This window comes from Clarias gariepinus, chromosome 23 (assembly GCF_024256425.1).
Source record: "Clarias gariepinus isolate MV-2021 ecotype Netherlands chromosome 23, CGAR_prim_01v2, whole genome shotgun sequence".
In the NCBI taxonomy this organism is placed as follows: domain Eukaryota; kingdom Metazoa; phylum Chordata; class Actinopteri; order Siluriformes; family Clariidae; genus Clarias; species Clarias gariepinus.
This window is the reverse complement of record NC_071122.1, coordinates 26,369,239-26,385,841: the sequence shown is the minus strand read 5'-3', so window position 1 is coordinate 26,385,841 and position 16,603 is coordinate 26,369,239. Positions and strand designations below refer to the sequence as shown.

Here is a 16,603-nt window from a genome sequence, read left to right as displayed (position 1 = left end):
TCTAAGACTTTGGTTTTTCTGTTGGTTTTATACAGGGCCCGCCCCGACACACACACACTGACACACACTGAGACACATTGAGACACACACAGACTGTTACTCATTGACACACACACTGACACAAACAAACACTGATACACACACTGATACACACACTGATACACACTGATACACACACACTGACACACACACTTCCCTCTCCTCAGTCAGGTGTGCTGAGCTTTACATCACCGTGTCTCAGTGTCGCGCACTAGAGGAGGGTTAAAGGATTTAATGCTGAAATCACACACATCAGTGCACAGCTGAAAGGGACAAGAATAGGGGCGGGGTTTGTCTCTGTTACACACAGTCCTGTAAGCGCAGCAGGTCATTTATACTCCCATGGTCTCATTTCAAATAAAACATGAACTCTGTCTTTCTCTCACAGACACACACACACACACACACACACACACAGAGCTTATACGATTGAAACAATAATATAAATTTTGAGGTTAGAAAGTTGTGAAATCTGTCCGTTAAGACAATATCCTGAAGAAAACAGTTCCATGATTTTCTAAGAAGGAGACACACACACACGCACACACACACATGCACGCACACACACTCCATCAGATCAGTATTTAAGAGTAGAGCAGCGGCATTTTTAACACAGCGACCTGATGGACAATCGCTAATCCACACAGAGGAGGAATTAAGTCACGTGGAGCTGCGCTAATCTGAGCTACGCTAATGTGAGCTGCGCTAATCTGAGCTACGCTAATCTGAGCTGCGCTAATCTGAGCTACGCTAATGTGAGCTGCGCTAATCTGAGCTACGCTAATGTGAGCTGCACTAATCTGAGCTACGCTAATGTGAGCTGCGCTAATCTGAGCTATGCTAAACTAAAAGTTTCATGAAAGTTTCAATCGTGCAGAGTTAGCATTAAAGCTTGGAGCAGATCACAAAAATGTTACAGATTATTATTAAAGGATTCTAGAAGAATATCAAATTTAGATACTGTATAAAACTTTTCTGGGTTTAACTTTAGTGTAAAAGCGTAAAAGTGTACAAAAGCACTGTGTGTGTGGGGGGGGTGATTACAGATTACAGTCATAATTACAGACATTGTGACTAATTTCACAATTATATACTTTTAATAAATAAATAATTACATGGGTTTCTGATACATTTTTGGCTCCGGATGTAAAACGTAACTTTATCTGATTAATGAGCTCGTCAATAACGAGGGCCGAGTGCTGGTTTAGTTTCTCTCAGACGGAGTTTGATGCCACTCGTGTGTCGTTTGTGTTTGTTTGTAATTCCATGTGATGTCACACTCTGGGAACATAAACACTTGCACATGAACGCCAAAACAACACACACACACACACACACACACACACACACACACTAAACCAGCACTAACGAATATAACGGCTCTTATTTCATCTCGCTTTCTCTCAGATGATGCTGGATGGAGATGTGACACTGATTCATTTGACTCATTTGATTCATCACTTAAACTTTGTTAAATCCTTTAAACACTACAGTACATCATTAAATATTTACTCACATTAATAAATGTACTGAGAAGACAAATATAATAACACATAATAAATACAGACTCCAGTAAATCAGTCCTGTCTCTACATTTCTTCGCTTGTTTAAACGAGTTGTTCTGAAAGCAGAGCTGTGTAGTAACGAGTTACATTTCCTCTGTTACTTTTACTTGAGTAGGTTTGTGAAGAAGAAACGCTCCTCTCACTCCGCTACATTCGGCTCCGCTCGACTCTTTACTTTTATAACCGTTTATTGTAAACATGCAGTTGGTGGATCTACCGCATGACTGTTCCACCAATCAGGCGCAGCAGCAATAATCACATGACTCAGTCATGTGATCAGGTCTTCAGCCGGTGTTCTATAAATTTATCCTACGTGTGAATCCGTCCTACATACACTCGCATGCGTGAACAAAAGTAAAGCGTGTAATTTTGCGGGACGCCATAAACCCACGCTGCTACTAGTGGGATCTTGCGGTGAGGATAGAATGCTTTTTTCATGTTTGTGTGATTATATATTAACGTTAATTGTTAATTGTTGTTGTTACTTTAACAGGCTATGAATATATATATATATATATATAATTATGTGATTGAAAGAGTTACTCAGTACTTGAATAGTCTTTTCACCGAATAATTTTTTACTCTTACTTAAGTAATATTATTCTGAAATACAGCTCCTCTCGCTTGAGTAAATTTTTTGGCTCCTCTACCCACCCCTGACATCTCTTTTAACACATTGTGGCTCAGCACAGCTGTTCGTGTGTGTGTGTGTGTGGTCAGTACATGTCTCTGTAGATCTCTTGCAGGAGAGGGTGCAGTGAGGTCTCAGACTCAGTTTTTTTGATCATCTGGACGAGCTGTGCGTTCTCGGTGACGAGCTGTCGCAGGTCTGCGAGCTTCTGCAGCAGTTTGGGGAAGATGTAGGCAGCGTCAGGGTGTGTGTGCTGCAGGTGCTGGTCTAACGCCTGCAGGATCTTATCCTGAATCTCCTCCACCTGCTTCACATTCATCAGCCCGGGACGATCTGCACACACGCGCACACACACGCGCGCACACACGACAGGGTAAATGACTTGTTCTTTAGATCAGCATTAGTGTCTTCATCTACACCTCCCACATGGAGATGAGGGGTCCCACAGAGGACACTGACAGAGACATGCAGGTCCTTGAGAGGAAACAGACAGAGAGAGACGCTGGTCCCCAAGAGGACGCCAAGAGAGAGACATACATCCCTGAGAGGATGTCCCAGCCTACCTCCACACAGGATGATGGCAGCGACAAACAGTGCAAGGTCGCTGTCGTCCAGCTCCAGCGCGTTGAACTTGAGAGCGAACTCGAACTTTGGCTCCATGATTTCACTGAATGGCTTCCTGAGACTGCGCAGGAACTCGCGTGTGACAAAGCCACGCCCATTGGCCACCAGTAAGCCGTCCTTATTCATCAGAGACGGCAGCATGGCAAAGATCGCCTCGTGAACACCGTACTTCAGCAGTGTCACCTACAGGACGAAGGGAGAACTGCAACTTTATACAAGCTTCCAAAAGTTGCTATAAGGTTATGCAGTTATATTCCTGCCACAATTCTGAGCGCGCGGTTTGACATTTTGAGAGCAGACAAAGCACTCTATGCACGTGCAGTGTCTCCACTGCGCGCTCAACAGCTCGATTCTGCACGTGCAGTGTCTCCCCTGCTCGCTCAACATGTTCTCCGCGCACATGCGGCTTCTCGATTCTGTGCGCGCTCGACTCTGCCTGTACGCTCAACATTGTCCAGCGTTACAAAACTGTCACAAAACTATCCAATCACAGACATCCACACACTACTGCTGATTGGCTGTTCCTTCTCTATCAGCTGGCAATATCGACCGCATAAAGCAACCTATAATTTGTATAGCGCTTTTAAAATGGTCATTATCTCAAAGCAGCTTTACAAAATCAAAAGAAAATCAAAATGATAAGAAATTAAAATTATATTATTATATATAATTATATACAAATGAAAAGAAATTCTATAAGGGAAGCAATGTAAATAAAGTTGTATTTATTTATAAATATTATAAACAAATTTATAGTATTTATTTTTTATTCAATGAAGTATTGGTATATACCAGTTTCGTTTACCCATTGTGTGTTTTTATTTATCTAATCTAATTATCCATATAGCTCATTGTTAGACTACATCGACTTAAATTTAAATCAGACAACTCGGTCGCTTTACTTATAAACCTTTATTTACAACGTTTCCGTTAAGCAGTCGATAGTAGTGCCACTTGATTACAGGAGAAACAGCCAATCAGCAGTAGTGTGTGGAGGTCTGTGATTGGCTGGTTTTGTGACAGTGTTGTAACGCTGGACAATGTTGAGCGAGCGTACAGGCAAAGTCGAGCGCACACAGAATCGAGAAGTCATAGAGTGCTTTGGCTGCTCTCAAAATGTCAAACTGCGCGCTCAGAATTGTGGCAGAAATATAACACCATATTATGTCACTAATCTGTGTCTATGTGTGTGTGTGTGTGTGTGTGTGTGTGTGTGTATACCTGGTCATTGAGGTACAGGTCAATGAAGCCCGGGATGGACTTGGAGAACTCCGTGATTTGACGTACTGTCTCCACGGTGCTGCACTGACAGCGGTAGAAGACGTGAACTCCGATCTCCTTCTGTTCCCGTCCGCTTAGAACCCCACTGTCCCACACCAGCCCACTCTCAGCACGCCACAGGGAGCCCAGGTCATAGATCACAAACTGCAGCGCAGAGAACACACACACACACACACACACACACACACACACAATTTTCCTCATTGTTTTTATTCTGTGTGTGTGTGTGTATATGTGTATGTGTGTATGCATGTGTGTATGTAGTTGTGTGTGTATGTGTGTATGTATGTGTGTGTGTGTGTTTGTGTATGTATGTGTGTGTGTGTGTGTGTGTGTGTGTGTATGTGTGTGTATGTGTATGAGGTGATTATTCTGCATGTTCTCTAGTGGAGTTTGGTGTTCCACAAGGTTCAGTTTTAGGTCCACTGCTTTTTTCCCTTTACATGATTCCTCTGGGCAACATAATCCGTAAGCATGGTATTAGTTTTCACTGTTATGCTGACGACACACAGTTATACGTCTCAGCAAAACCTGATGAGATAAACCAGCTTACTAAAGTTGAGCAATGTGTGCAGGACATAAGAGATTGGATGCTAATTAACTTCCTTCTGCTTAATAAGACAGAAGTTTTAGTCATAGGACCGCATACAGCTAGGAGTAAGATTTTAGATCACACCGTAACCTTAGATGGCCTTTCTGTTCTATCGAGTGCAACAGTAAAAGACCTCGGTGTGATTATAGATTCCAGCCTTTCATTTGAAGCACATGTAGATAATATTACCAGGATAGCCTTCTTTCACCTCAGAAATATTGCCAGGATAAGAAATATATTGTCACTTAATGATACAGAAAAACTAGTTCATGCTTTTATCACCTCTAGGTTGGACTATTGTAATGCCTTACTGTCTGGTTGTTCAACTAGGTGCATAAATAAGCTTCAGCTAGTCCAGAATGCAGCAGCGAGAGTCCTCACTAGAACCAGAAGATACGAGCACATCACCCCTATCTTATCTTCACTGCATTGGCTCCCTGTGAAATTTCGCATTGATTTTAAAATACTACTCTTGACATTAAATGGTCTCGCGCTGCAGTATCTAAATGAACTACTAGTGTCTTACGATCCGCCACGCCTACTTCGATCAAAGGATGCAGGCTGCTTATCAGTACCGCTTATTATGAAAACTACAGCAGGGGGCCCCAAAGCCCCAAAGTTATGTAATAGTCTTCCAAATAGTGTTCGGGACTCAGACACAGTCTCAGTGTTTAAGTCCAGGCTAAAAACCTATTTATTTAGCCAAGCATTTTTATAAATAGATTAGCCTTAGGTAAAGGAGCAGATCTGGGGGGACTCATGGACGTAGAGTATTATGGTGAACTGGTATGTTTAGATGCTGTCCTCCTCACTCTCATTGATCACTCAGGTTTGCTGACGGTGAGGTGATTGGTTGCTTTACATCTCAGTTCCCCCTCATGTTTGTGTTTCCTTCTGGCTCTCCCTTTTAGTTATGATGTCATAGTTATTCCTTCCGGAGTCTCTGCTTGCACTCTACAGTAAATATACATTGACATTATACATTATGTGACTGCGACCCTACCTAACTGTTATCTCTTCTCTTCTCCTCTCCCCTCTCCTGTTCTCTCTCTCTCTCTCTCTCTCTCTCTGTCGAGCTACACATGTCGTTCCTGAGCTGCCAGTGATCCAGACTCCCTCTGCCCTCCGGACCTGTCTGACCCATCCTGGTGCCCTACTTCTGGTTGGAGATCTTGTCGCATGGATGTCCTGTGTGTCTCTTTGGGATGCGTCTGGTGTCTGTGGATGGTTTTACTTAACCATAAAGACGGTTTTGGCCTCGACTGGTGTTGACAGCTGTTTCTCTGAGGACTTGACTTGGCTGTGGTTGCTTGATAGTTCAAGATTGCAATTGTCTCCAATAACTACCTGGACTCCATATTTACATCAATTAACATCAACTGTTATAGCTGAACTTCCAGCCTCCTAACACACAGTATGAGTGCAGATCAATCCCTACTATCCGTTATCACCCAGATGAGGATGAGTTCCCTGTTGAGTCTGGTTCCTCTCAAGGTTTCTTCCTACTACCATCTCAGGGAGTTTTTCCTTGCCCCTGTCGCCCTCGGCTTGTTCATCAGGGACAAACTGACCATTTTGATTCATACACATTCACATTTCATACAAACTTAAATAATTCTTTTGATTGTGTAAAGCTGCTTTGCGGCAATGACAATTGTTAAAAGTGCTATACAAATAAAATTGAATTGAATTGAATATGTGTGTGTGTGTGTGTTTGTGTGCGTGTGTGTGTGTATATGTGTGTGTGTGTGTATATGTACAGGGTTGGAGGAGGTTCTCCCTGTCAGGATGCCGTGTGCTTTCCTCTTGGTCATGTTCAGGTGTCTCAGATACGCGTTGTTGACTCTTTTAGCGAGTGATTTCAGGCTGGAGCTGCTCGTTGTGCGACTGTCTGAGAGCATCCCCTCCACCAACCTCCGCTTCTCCACCTCAGGCATGCGACCATAGCGAATTGCTAACACACATGCACACACACACACACACACACACACACACGCACGGTTGTAAATGCTAATGCATAACTATGTAACGCAAAATGTATATGGACAGTGTTTATATGCGGTTCTCAGTGATTATGAGCGTTTATGTTGCAGCTGTGAGCGTTTATGAGTGGTGTGACGACAGACTTACAGCCAGTAAGATCCTTTCTGAACCTGAACTTATGCATATTCACGGCACGGGGAGGGGTAGCTCAGTGGTTGAGGCATTGGACTATGGTTCAGAAGATCCCAGGTTCAAACCCCACAACCACCAAGTTGCCACTGTTGGGCCCTTGAGCGCGGCCCTTAACCCTCAACTGCTCAGATGTGTAATGAGATAAAAATGTAAGTCGCTCTGGATAAGAGTGTCTGCCAAATGCCTAAATGTAAATGTAATGTAAATATTCTCTTGTCACACAGACTCCATAAACTCTGATACCTCTACACCGAGATGGAATCTGCCTGCCTCACGCTCTCGTCTGCGTGCCGCCGCCTCTGTCTACCACACACCTCCTCGCCTCGCCTGCTTGCCTTCCCATGACTTGGAGGACCTGCACCAAGCTATGCTGAGTCTGAGTCGACCTGCGCCACTTTTCTAGGTGTCTCCAAAACCACTGTTTTGCTTCAGAGGGTAAAACTAACAACAGTGCATACTTTCAAAGCTGCTTGCCAAACACTTGTTAATAAAAGACTGTTTGTGATTGTGGAATCTGGTTCCCATTTTTTCTCTCCGCTTGTCAAACCCATAACCGTGGTGCAGAATGCTGGCAAGCTGACCGAAACTGGGGCCACAGAGGTTTGCAAAGGGATATGTAGGACATCTGCAAGAAACCAGCATCCAACAACACGTGATCTTCAAGCAGCTCTCACAGGGTGTGCAGGCATGATGAGCCAATGTCACCCAGGCTGGAACCTAATGGTCGAGCCCCATTGTGACCGTGCCCAAATCCGATGGTACGATCCAAGGACTTCTGGTGGCTGAACACCTTTTTCACCTTTGATCATCCACATTCTAAATCACTTTGGTCCTTTACAATGGTTGGCAAGAGCAAAGAACACAGTCCCAAATAAACAGATGGTTTCCCTCACTGCTGGATGTCTTGTTTTCCATGGGTTACAGGGCTAGAGCTCAATGCGCAAAATGAGAAGGCCTGTCCTGACTGCATGCACTGTTCTCTGAGACGGGTGCAAGCTCAAAGCTGGGGTGGTGCTGTGCTGGCAGGCCTACAGCCAGTGCTCACACATTAAGTAAACCTGAACTTACATGCGTTCTCTGTTCCCACAGACTCTGATACATCTTTGACCAGAAGGAAGCTGCCTGCCTCACACTCTCGTGTGTGCCACCACCGCTGCCTGCCTCTTGCTCCGAGTTTCTTGCCTCATCGCGATTTAACGGACTCTACCTGCACCAGTCCATGCCCCATGGACTAAAATCAACAGTGCATACTTTCAAAGCTGCTTGCTGGACAGTTAATAAAAGACAGTTTGTGATTGGGGAAACTGGTTCCCGTGTTATCTCTCCACATGTCAAACCTCTTACAGTGGTCTACGTGTTTATGACTGTTAGGAGTGTTTATAAGTGGTTAGGAGTGTTTATGAGCATTTATCAGCGATTATGAGCATTTATGGCATGGTGCTGCTGGTTGGCGCGCCTCACCATCGTGACTCATCCCGAGTGTCACACACTTCTGGAAGCGGCAGTACTGACACTTGTTGCGGTTTTTCTTGTGGATCTTGCAGCTGCGTTCGCATTTCTCATACTCCAGCTTCATTCTCACTGTGCGGCGAAAAAAACCCTGCAGGGAAGATTCATCACACACACACACACACACACACACACACACACAGACATACATCACGCCAACGACCGTGGTAATGATTACACTCGGCCTAGCGATTATGCTGTAGGGATGATGATGAAGGTGATGATGAAGATAGACACACTCCTACCTTACACCCCTCACAGGCGTGCACTCCATAATGAAACCCTGATGCCTGATCTCCACAGATCCGACACTCCACACTCACCACCTTCACCTCATCACGACCCAATAACAACTGCTCTGACAATGGAGTGTGAGACATGTCTATACACACACACACACACACATCAAAACACATTCACAAACAAATAAAACAGGTGTTGTGTGTGTGAATTACAGAATGAAGAACTCTGATGTAGAATATTCTATATACTGTGCACACACACACACACACACACACCCACACACACATATTCGCACACGTTTACACACACACGCTTGTGAGCACATAGTGTTTTGCTTCAAACTGTTCTACTGTTCTCATTACTAAAGGAACACAAACTGTGGCAGAGTGCACAGAGCGGGTGAATGAGTGTCTGAGGTCACACACACACACACACACACACACACACACAGACACAAACAGATTGCAGGACGGGGACTGTGAGACGCTCAGGAAACCACAGAAGGTGGGACAGAGTTCACACACTGTGAAATGAGTGTGTGTGCGTGTGTGTGTGTGTGTGTGCGTGTGCGTGTGTGTGCGTGTGTGTGTGTCTGAACTACCACCTAATGACACAAGACCCAGATCAACATCAACACTAAGAAGTGAAAACAAAGAACAGAAGAGATCTACACACAGCTGACCCAGTGCTAATCAGCTTCATTACAGCTAACACTCACTCCATCACTCTCTCACTCCATCACTCTCTCACTTCATCACTCTCTCACTCCATCACCCTCTTCTTCCATCACTCTCTCACTCTCATTCAATCACTCTCACCCCAACCTGTCATGCTTTTACTCAATCAGCCTATCACCCCAATACTTCATCACTCTCTCACTCAGTTACTATTTCACTCCATCACCCTATAACACCATCACTCTCTGTCCCTAAACATCTCACTCCATCATTCTCACGACATCACTCTCTCACTTCCTCATTCTCACTCTCTCACTCCCTCACTTTCACTCCCTCACTCTCTCACTACCCCATTCTCACTCTCACTCCCTCACTCTCTCACTACCCAATCTCACTCCCTCACTCTCTCACTACCCCATTCTCACTCTCACTCCCTCACTCTCTCACTACCCCAATCTCACTCCCTCACTCTCTCACTACCCCATTCTCACTCTCACTCCCTCACTCTCTCACTACCCCAATCTCACTCCCTCACTCTCTCACTACCCCAATCTCACTCCCTCACTCCCTCACTCTCTCACTACCCCATTTTCACTCTCTCACTCCCTCACTCCCTCACTCTCTCACTACCCCAATCTCACTCCCTCACTCTCTCACTACCCCATTCTCACTCTCTCACTCCCTTACTCCCTCACTCTCTCACTACCCCACTCTCACTCCCTCACTCTCTCACTACCCCATTCTCACTCTCTCACTCCCTTACTCCCTCACTCTCTCACTCTCTCACTCAACCCCACATCTCACCCACCTGTAGACTGAGGAGGACTTTGGATCTCAGTTGTGCTGCCCCTGTTCTTCCCAGGTTCCACCTCCTTTACAGCATTTCCTTCCTTATAGCCCCGCCTCCAGCCTGGCCCCTCCTCAAACCCTGCCTCCACACCCAGCTCCGCCTCCACATCCAGCTCCACCTCCAGATTCAGACCCGCAGCTGCACTTAGCTCCGAGATCACCTTTTCAAAGCCCTCCTCCCCATGACCCGCCTCCATGAACTCCATGGACCTGTTCTTCATTGCTAAAATGTCCGAGTCACAGCCCTCCATGGCGGAACGTCCTCAGTGTCCACATGTCCAGGACGAGTCTGCAGGACACGAGTGCTGTTACACACCGCAACGACAAACACCGAAACTTTGATTTGTCCCCCTGTCCCATGTGCTGTCACAGTGAGGTAGTAACAGTGCAGTAACAACCTTAGACACACACACACACACACACACACAGGGGACAAGGTTCTGGGGTTCTGTGTGTTTTATAATATAGCATGTAATCTAACTCTCAGACAGATTTTGTTACCTGGTGTACAGATGAAAATGTAAGGTTAAGGGTTAAAGGTAAAAGGTTAAGGCGGTACCTGTGCTGAAGAGCCGGATGACGAGTGCTAACAGGACGGGGACAGAGAGACACGCGGAACTCAAACTCACCCGAGAACAGGAATGTGATGACTGCCTCACACACAACCTCAGTTTCATCACTTCACTCTAAACACGTCATCCTACTGGTGAACACACACACACACACACAAGCGCGAGCCTATTAGTGATCAGGCAGACGGATCAGGCTTGTGACCTCACACCATCAACATTTCTCACACCAGCTCTGAGGAAATAAACCCTCTCTCTCTCTCTCTCGGACAGTTACTAAAGAAGTCCTCATTTACATCCGATGTTTCTCTCCTGAGTTCCTCTGAGGGTTCTCCTGAGAGAAGCTCGCCTGATGAGGAGTTCCTCTGAGGGTTCTCCTGAGAGAAGCTCGCCTGATGAGGAGTTCCTGTGATTTTATAAACACATTACAGCATCAAACACTGCTGGAGCTACTGAACTCTGAAGCCGAGTGTGACTCGAGTCGTCGGTCATTTAAAGGTGGCGTCTCGTACGGAGTGATCTTCTGATCCGCACTCCTGGGCAGTAGGGGGCGGTATTGCATCACCTCACAAGACCTTAACAAAATATGAGGATTTGAGAAGTGGATGAGCTTCTCAAATGGAAGTGGTTCAATGTTCTGCAAAAAGTTGTGACAGAGTTTAAGGTGTTCATCGGTTTTATCAAACGTTAATATGAAGCACGATTAAGGCGGTTCCTCGGCGTGCAGACAAATGAATGACCTTAGAACTTTTCACCTGATGAACTGACATTTTTTAAGACATTTGTCTCAGCAGCATTTTTTCTGCAAACGAGCGACAAAACGAGCCGAACCGAACGCCGGCTGAGTCGTGTGTACGTGTACAGTGTAGTTTTTTGTGTAAGATTTATTGAAGACGCAGCAGCACGGTTCCCAGGAACATTAGGGGCGGGGCGGGGCGGGGCGGGGCGGAACAGGGCGGGGCAGGGCGTGCCGGGGCAAGAGGAAAAGGAGCCGCTTTCAGTTGGCTTTTAAAGCAGCCGTCTGAATTAATGCAAAAGTGTGAAACTGATCAAATCATACATTATAGCAAAAGCATATAAAAAGTGTGTGTGTGTGCGTGTGTGTGTATGTGTGTGTGTATGTGTGTGTCCTTCAGGTCCTTCCTTCCTGTTTTTAATTATTGGATTAAACTCTCTTCCTGTCACTCTTACACGTACACACTTGCACACAATTTTTTCTCTTTCTCTCTCTCTCTCACGCACGCACACACACGCACACACACGCACACAGGGTGAGTGAACTGAAGAAGAAAAACAACAAGAGGAAAACACAAACATTTCAAAGTTCACAATGAACTGAACTGTTTGTCTTTGAATGTGTGTGTGAGTGAGAGAGAGACAGAGACAGAGAGAGAGAGAGAGAGAGGTGAGGTTTTTAACACACTTTATTGTGGAACAAATAAAGAAAAACCTGTTCTACATTTTTTCTTATCTACATACATACATACACACACATGCATATATATATATATATATATATATATATATATATACACACACATATATACAGTACATACATACACACACATGCATATATATATATATATATATATATATATATATATATATATATATATACAGTGGTGTGAAAAACTATTTGCCCCCTTCCTGATTTCTTATTCTTTTGCATGTTTGTCACACAAAATGTTTCTGATCATCAAACACATTTAACTATTAGTCAAAGATAACACAAGTAAACACAAAATGCAGTTTTTAAATGATGATTTTTATTATTTAGGGAGAAAAAAAATCCAAACCTACATGGCCCTGTGTGAAAAAGTGATTGCCCCTGAACCTAATAACTGGTTGGGCCACCCTTAGCAGCAATAACTGCAATCAAGCGTTTGCGATAACTTGTAACGAGTCTTTTACAGCGCTCTGGAGGAATTTTGGCCCACTCATCTTTGCAGAATTGTTGTAATTCAGCTTTATTTGAGGGTTTTCTAGCATGAACCGCCTTTTTAAGGTCATGCCACAACATCTCAATAGGATTCAGGTCAGGACTTTGACTAGGCCACTCTGAAGTCTTCATTTTGTTTTTCTTCAGCCATTCAGAGGTGGATTTGCTGGTGTGTTTTGGGTCATTGTCCTGCTGCAGCACCCAAGATCGCTTCAGCTTGACTTGACGAACAGATGGCCGGACATTCTCCTTCAGGATTTTTTGGTAGACAGTAGAATTCATGGTTCCATCTATCACAGCAAGCCTTCCAGGTCCTGAAGCAGCAAAACAACCCCAGACCATCACACTACCACCACCATATTTTACTGTTGGTATGATGTTCTTTTTCTGAAATGCTGTGTTACTTTTACGCCAGATGTAACAGGACACGCACCTTCCAAAAAGTTCAACTTTTGTCTGGTCGGTCCACAAGGTATTTTCCCAAAAGTCTTGGCAATCATTGAGATGTTTTTTAGCAAAATTGAGACGAGCCTTAATGTTCTTTTTGCCTAAAAGTGGTTTGCGCCTTAGAAATCTGCCATGCAGGCCATTTTTGCCCAGTCTCTTTTTTATGGTGGAGTCGTGAACACTGACCTTAATTGAGGCAAGTGAGGCCTGCAGTTCTTTAGATGTTGTCCTGGGGTCTTTTGTGGCCTCTCGGATGAGTTGTCTCTGCGCTCTTGGGGTAATTTTGGTCGGCCGGCCACTCCTGGGAAGGTTCACCACTGTTCCATGTTTTTGCCATTTGTGGATAATGGCTCTCACTGTGGTTCGCTGGAGTCCCAAAGCTTTAGAAATGGCTTTATAACCTTTACCAGACTGATAGATCTCAATTACTTTTGTTCTCATTTGTTCCTGAATTTCTTTGGATTTTGGCATGATGTCTAGCTTTTGAGGTGCTTTTGGTCTACTTCTCTGTGTCAGGTAGCTCCTATTTAGTGATTTCTTTTGAATTGAAACAGGTGTGTCAGTAATCAGGCCTGGGGGTGACTACAGAAATTGAACTCAGGTGTGATAAACCACAGTTAAGTTATTTTTTAACAAGGGGGGCAATCACTTTTTCACACAGGGCCATGTAGATTTGGAGTTTTTTTTCTCCCTTAATAACGTAAACCTTCATTTAAAAACTGCAATTTGTGTTCAATTATGTTATCTTTGACTAATAGTTAACGGTTTTTGATGATCAGAAACATTCTGTGTGACAAACATGCAAAAGAATAAGAAATCAGGAAGGGGCAAATAGTTTTTCACACCACTGTATATACAGTACATACATACATACACACACATGCATATATATATATACACACATATATACAGTACATACATACATTCACATATACATATACATTCACATATAAACATGTGTACCTATTGATTGTGCACACACAAAGTCAACATGCATACATTACATACACACTGACACATGTAGTATTTACATATTTACAACTTTTAGTCTTTTTTTTTTCAGTTTTTTTGTTCATTAATTTACAGTTTTATTTACAGTTTGTGGTTTGGTTTCAGCTGTTGTCCATTTTTTCTTCTTCTTCTTTTTTAGTAACGGTTTGTTTGTTTTTACCTGTTGTGTTAGTTTTTTTCAGTTCTTTTAGCGTTTTCACTACCTTTTTCCTTTCTGTTTTTGACAGCTGTAGGAACAGGTTGACCTGCTCCTCTATCCCTACAGGTGTGTGTGTGTGCGGTGCTCCACCCGGCCTCCTCACTCTCCTGTACCGCGCTGCTCACAGTCTGACTGCGGGTTTGACGCTTAGTTGTCGGTTCTGTCCCGGACGTCTCCTCCCGTTTTCTCCTCGGTTTTGTGTCTTTAGGTGTCTGTGGTGATGTGCTGGTCTGCGGCTGGTGTGTTTCGGTGCAGACGTTGGGGGCGCGGTCACTGTCAGCACTGAACACTGTACCGCAGGGTGTGCCTCCGTGCTGCCGGTGTGTTCAGTACTGACCTGTTGGAGTTCCGGTGTGTCGGCGAGGCCCACCGCAGGCCCGCACTCCTCGGTGCTCCCCTGCCGGCTGTCCTCGCGCCGCTGCCGCTGTCTCCCGGCCGTGTCGCAGCTCAGCCTCTTGTGACCGACGTCCCCGCACTCGAAACACCTCAGCCGCTCCGTGGTGGCGAAGACGGTGTAGCTGTTGGTCTCGTCTTTAACTTTAAAGTTCACATTTAATGTCTGTTCTTCGTTGTTTAAAATCATTAACATTTGCCGGCGAAAAGACAGGACGTGCCGCATGTTGGGGCTTCTGCACCCGAGCAGGATGGGTCTCATGGGGCCGACAAACTTCCCGAAACGGGCCAGGTCCTTCATTATTGCCTCGTTTTTAATGAAGGGAGGCACGTTAGAGATCACCACCCTCACTGCGGGGACAGACAGAGGGGTGACTTTAACAGCGGCTCCTCTGACAGGGGGGTGACTTTAACAGCGGCTCCTCTCACACATACTCCACTCTTAGTCAGTGCGCTCGCGAGGTCCACTCTGTTTAAGAACACCACCACGGCTTTATTCATCCGGAGGCAGAGTAGATGTTCTCACACCCGACCTGCTCCCCCACCGCTAACAACACGTCCTCAATCCGGCACGTCGGGACAGAGTCTCTACACCGGCCTCAGAGGCCATGGTGCTCCGCTCACTCTCTCACTTTAAACTTTTATTTAAACTAAAACATTTACCAATTGAAAAAAATAAAAAATAAACAAACAGTCTCCAAAAAACTTGGCAGGATGCCAGACAGCCTTCCGCACGCTCACTCACACCCAGCACATGCGCAGAGAGAGAGGGAGAGGGAGAGAGATGACACACATACACACACACTCTCTCCCTTTCTCTCTCTCTCTCTCACACACACACACACACACATGTACAGTGTTTATGCAATAAAGCAGCACTAAAGTAATTAATACATTGATAATGAACACATACACACACACACAAACATACACACACACAGTTGTGTCAGTGTGGGTCCTTCTTACCTGCTGTGTGAATCAGATCAGGAGTGTGTGTATGTGTGTGTTTATCCAACACCGTCACTATCACACACAAACTCCCCCTCTCTCCCTCTCTCTCTCTCTCTCTCTCTCCCCCTCTCTCTCTCTCCCTCTCTCTCTCCCCCTCCCTCTCTCTCTCCACCCCTCTCTCTCTCTCTCCCTCTCTCTCTCTCCCCCTCCCTCTCTCTCTTTCCCTTTCTCCCCCTTTCTCCCTCACACACTCACACACTGATATTCTGTATGCCCCGTGAACCTGCCTCCTCTTTGTGTGTGTGTGTGTGTGTGTGTGTGTTCACTATGAGCCCCAGCACTAGGGGGCGCTCCTCACTCAGTCATAAACAGCTCAGCGACAGCAAGAGGAGCAAAAGCAAAATACTAAGTTTACAGTCGCAGCTCAGGCGGAAAGAAACACAAAAACCAATGGTTAGATAGATAGATAGATAGATAGATAGATAGATAGATAGATAGATAGATAGATAGATACTGTAGATAGATAGATAGATAGATAAGATAGATAGATAGATAGGATAGATAGATAGGATAGATAGATAGATAGATAGATAGATAGATAGGATAGATAGATAGATAGATAGATAGGATAGATAGATAGATAGATAGATAGATAGATAGATAGATAGATAGGATAGATAGATAGATAGATAGATAGATAGAATAGATAGATAGATAGATAGGATAGATAGATAGATAGGATAGATAGATAGATAGGATAGATAGATAGGATAGATAGATAGATAGGATAGATAGATAGATAGATAGATAGATAGGATAGATAGATAGATAGATAGATAGATAGATAGATAGATAGATAGATAGGATAGATAGATAGATAGATAGATAGGATAGATAGATAGATAGATA

At 44.6% G+C, this 16,603-nt stretch overlaps 1 protein-coding gene across 2 annotated transcripts; it reads right to left on the bottom strand.

Moving 5' to 3' along the window:
- Window positions 1-1,371: 1,371 nt before the first annotated feature.
- pparda (peroxisome proliferator-activated receptor delta a) lies at window positions 1,372-15,766 on the bottom strand. Of its 2 annotated transcripts, XM_053483984.1 has the most exons (8): window positions 15,710-15,766; window positions 10,145-10,474; window positions 8,662-8,798; window positions 8,369-8,507; window positions 6,493-6,686; window positions 4,081-4,284; window positions 2,799-3,042; window positions 1,372-2,568 (listed from the first exon to the last, which is right to left on the bottom strand). In XM_053483984.1, the coding sequence occupies exons 2-8, from the start codon at window positions 10,434-10,436 to the stop codon at window positions 2,321-2,323; spliced, it is 1,458 nt and encodes a 485-aa protein (XP_053339959.1). In that variant the 5' UTR covers window positions 10,437-10,474; window positions 15,710-15,766; the 3' UTR covers window positions 1,372-2,320. The 2 variants fall into 2 exon arrangements, with proteins under 2 accessions (XP_053339959.1, XP_053339960.1); XM_053483985.1 differs by lacking the exon at window positions 10,145-10,474 and having other exon boundaries at window positions 15,710-15,743.
- Between the last annotated feature and the right edge of the window lie 837 nt (window positions 15,767-16,603).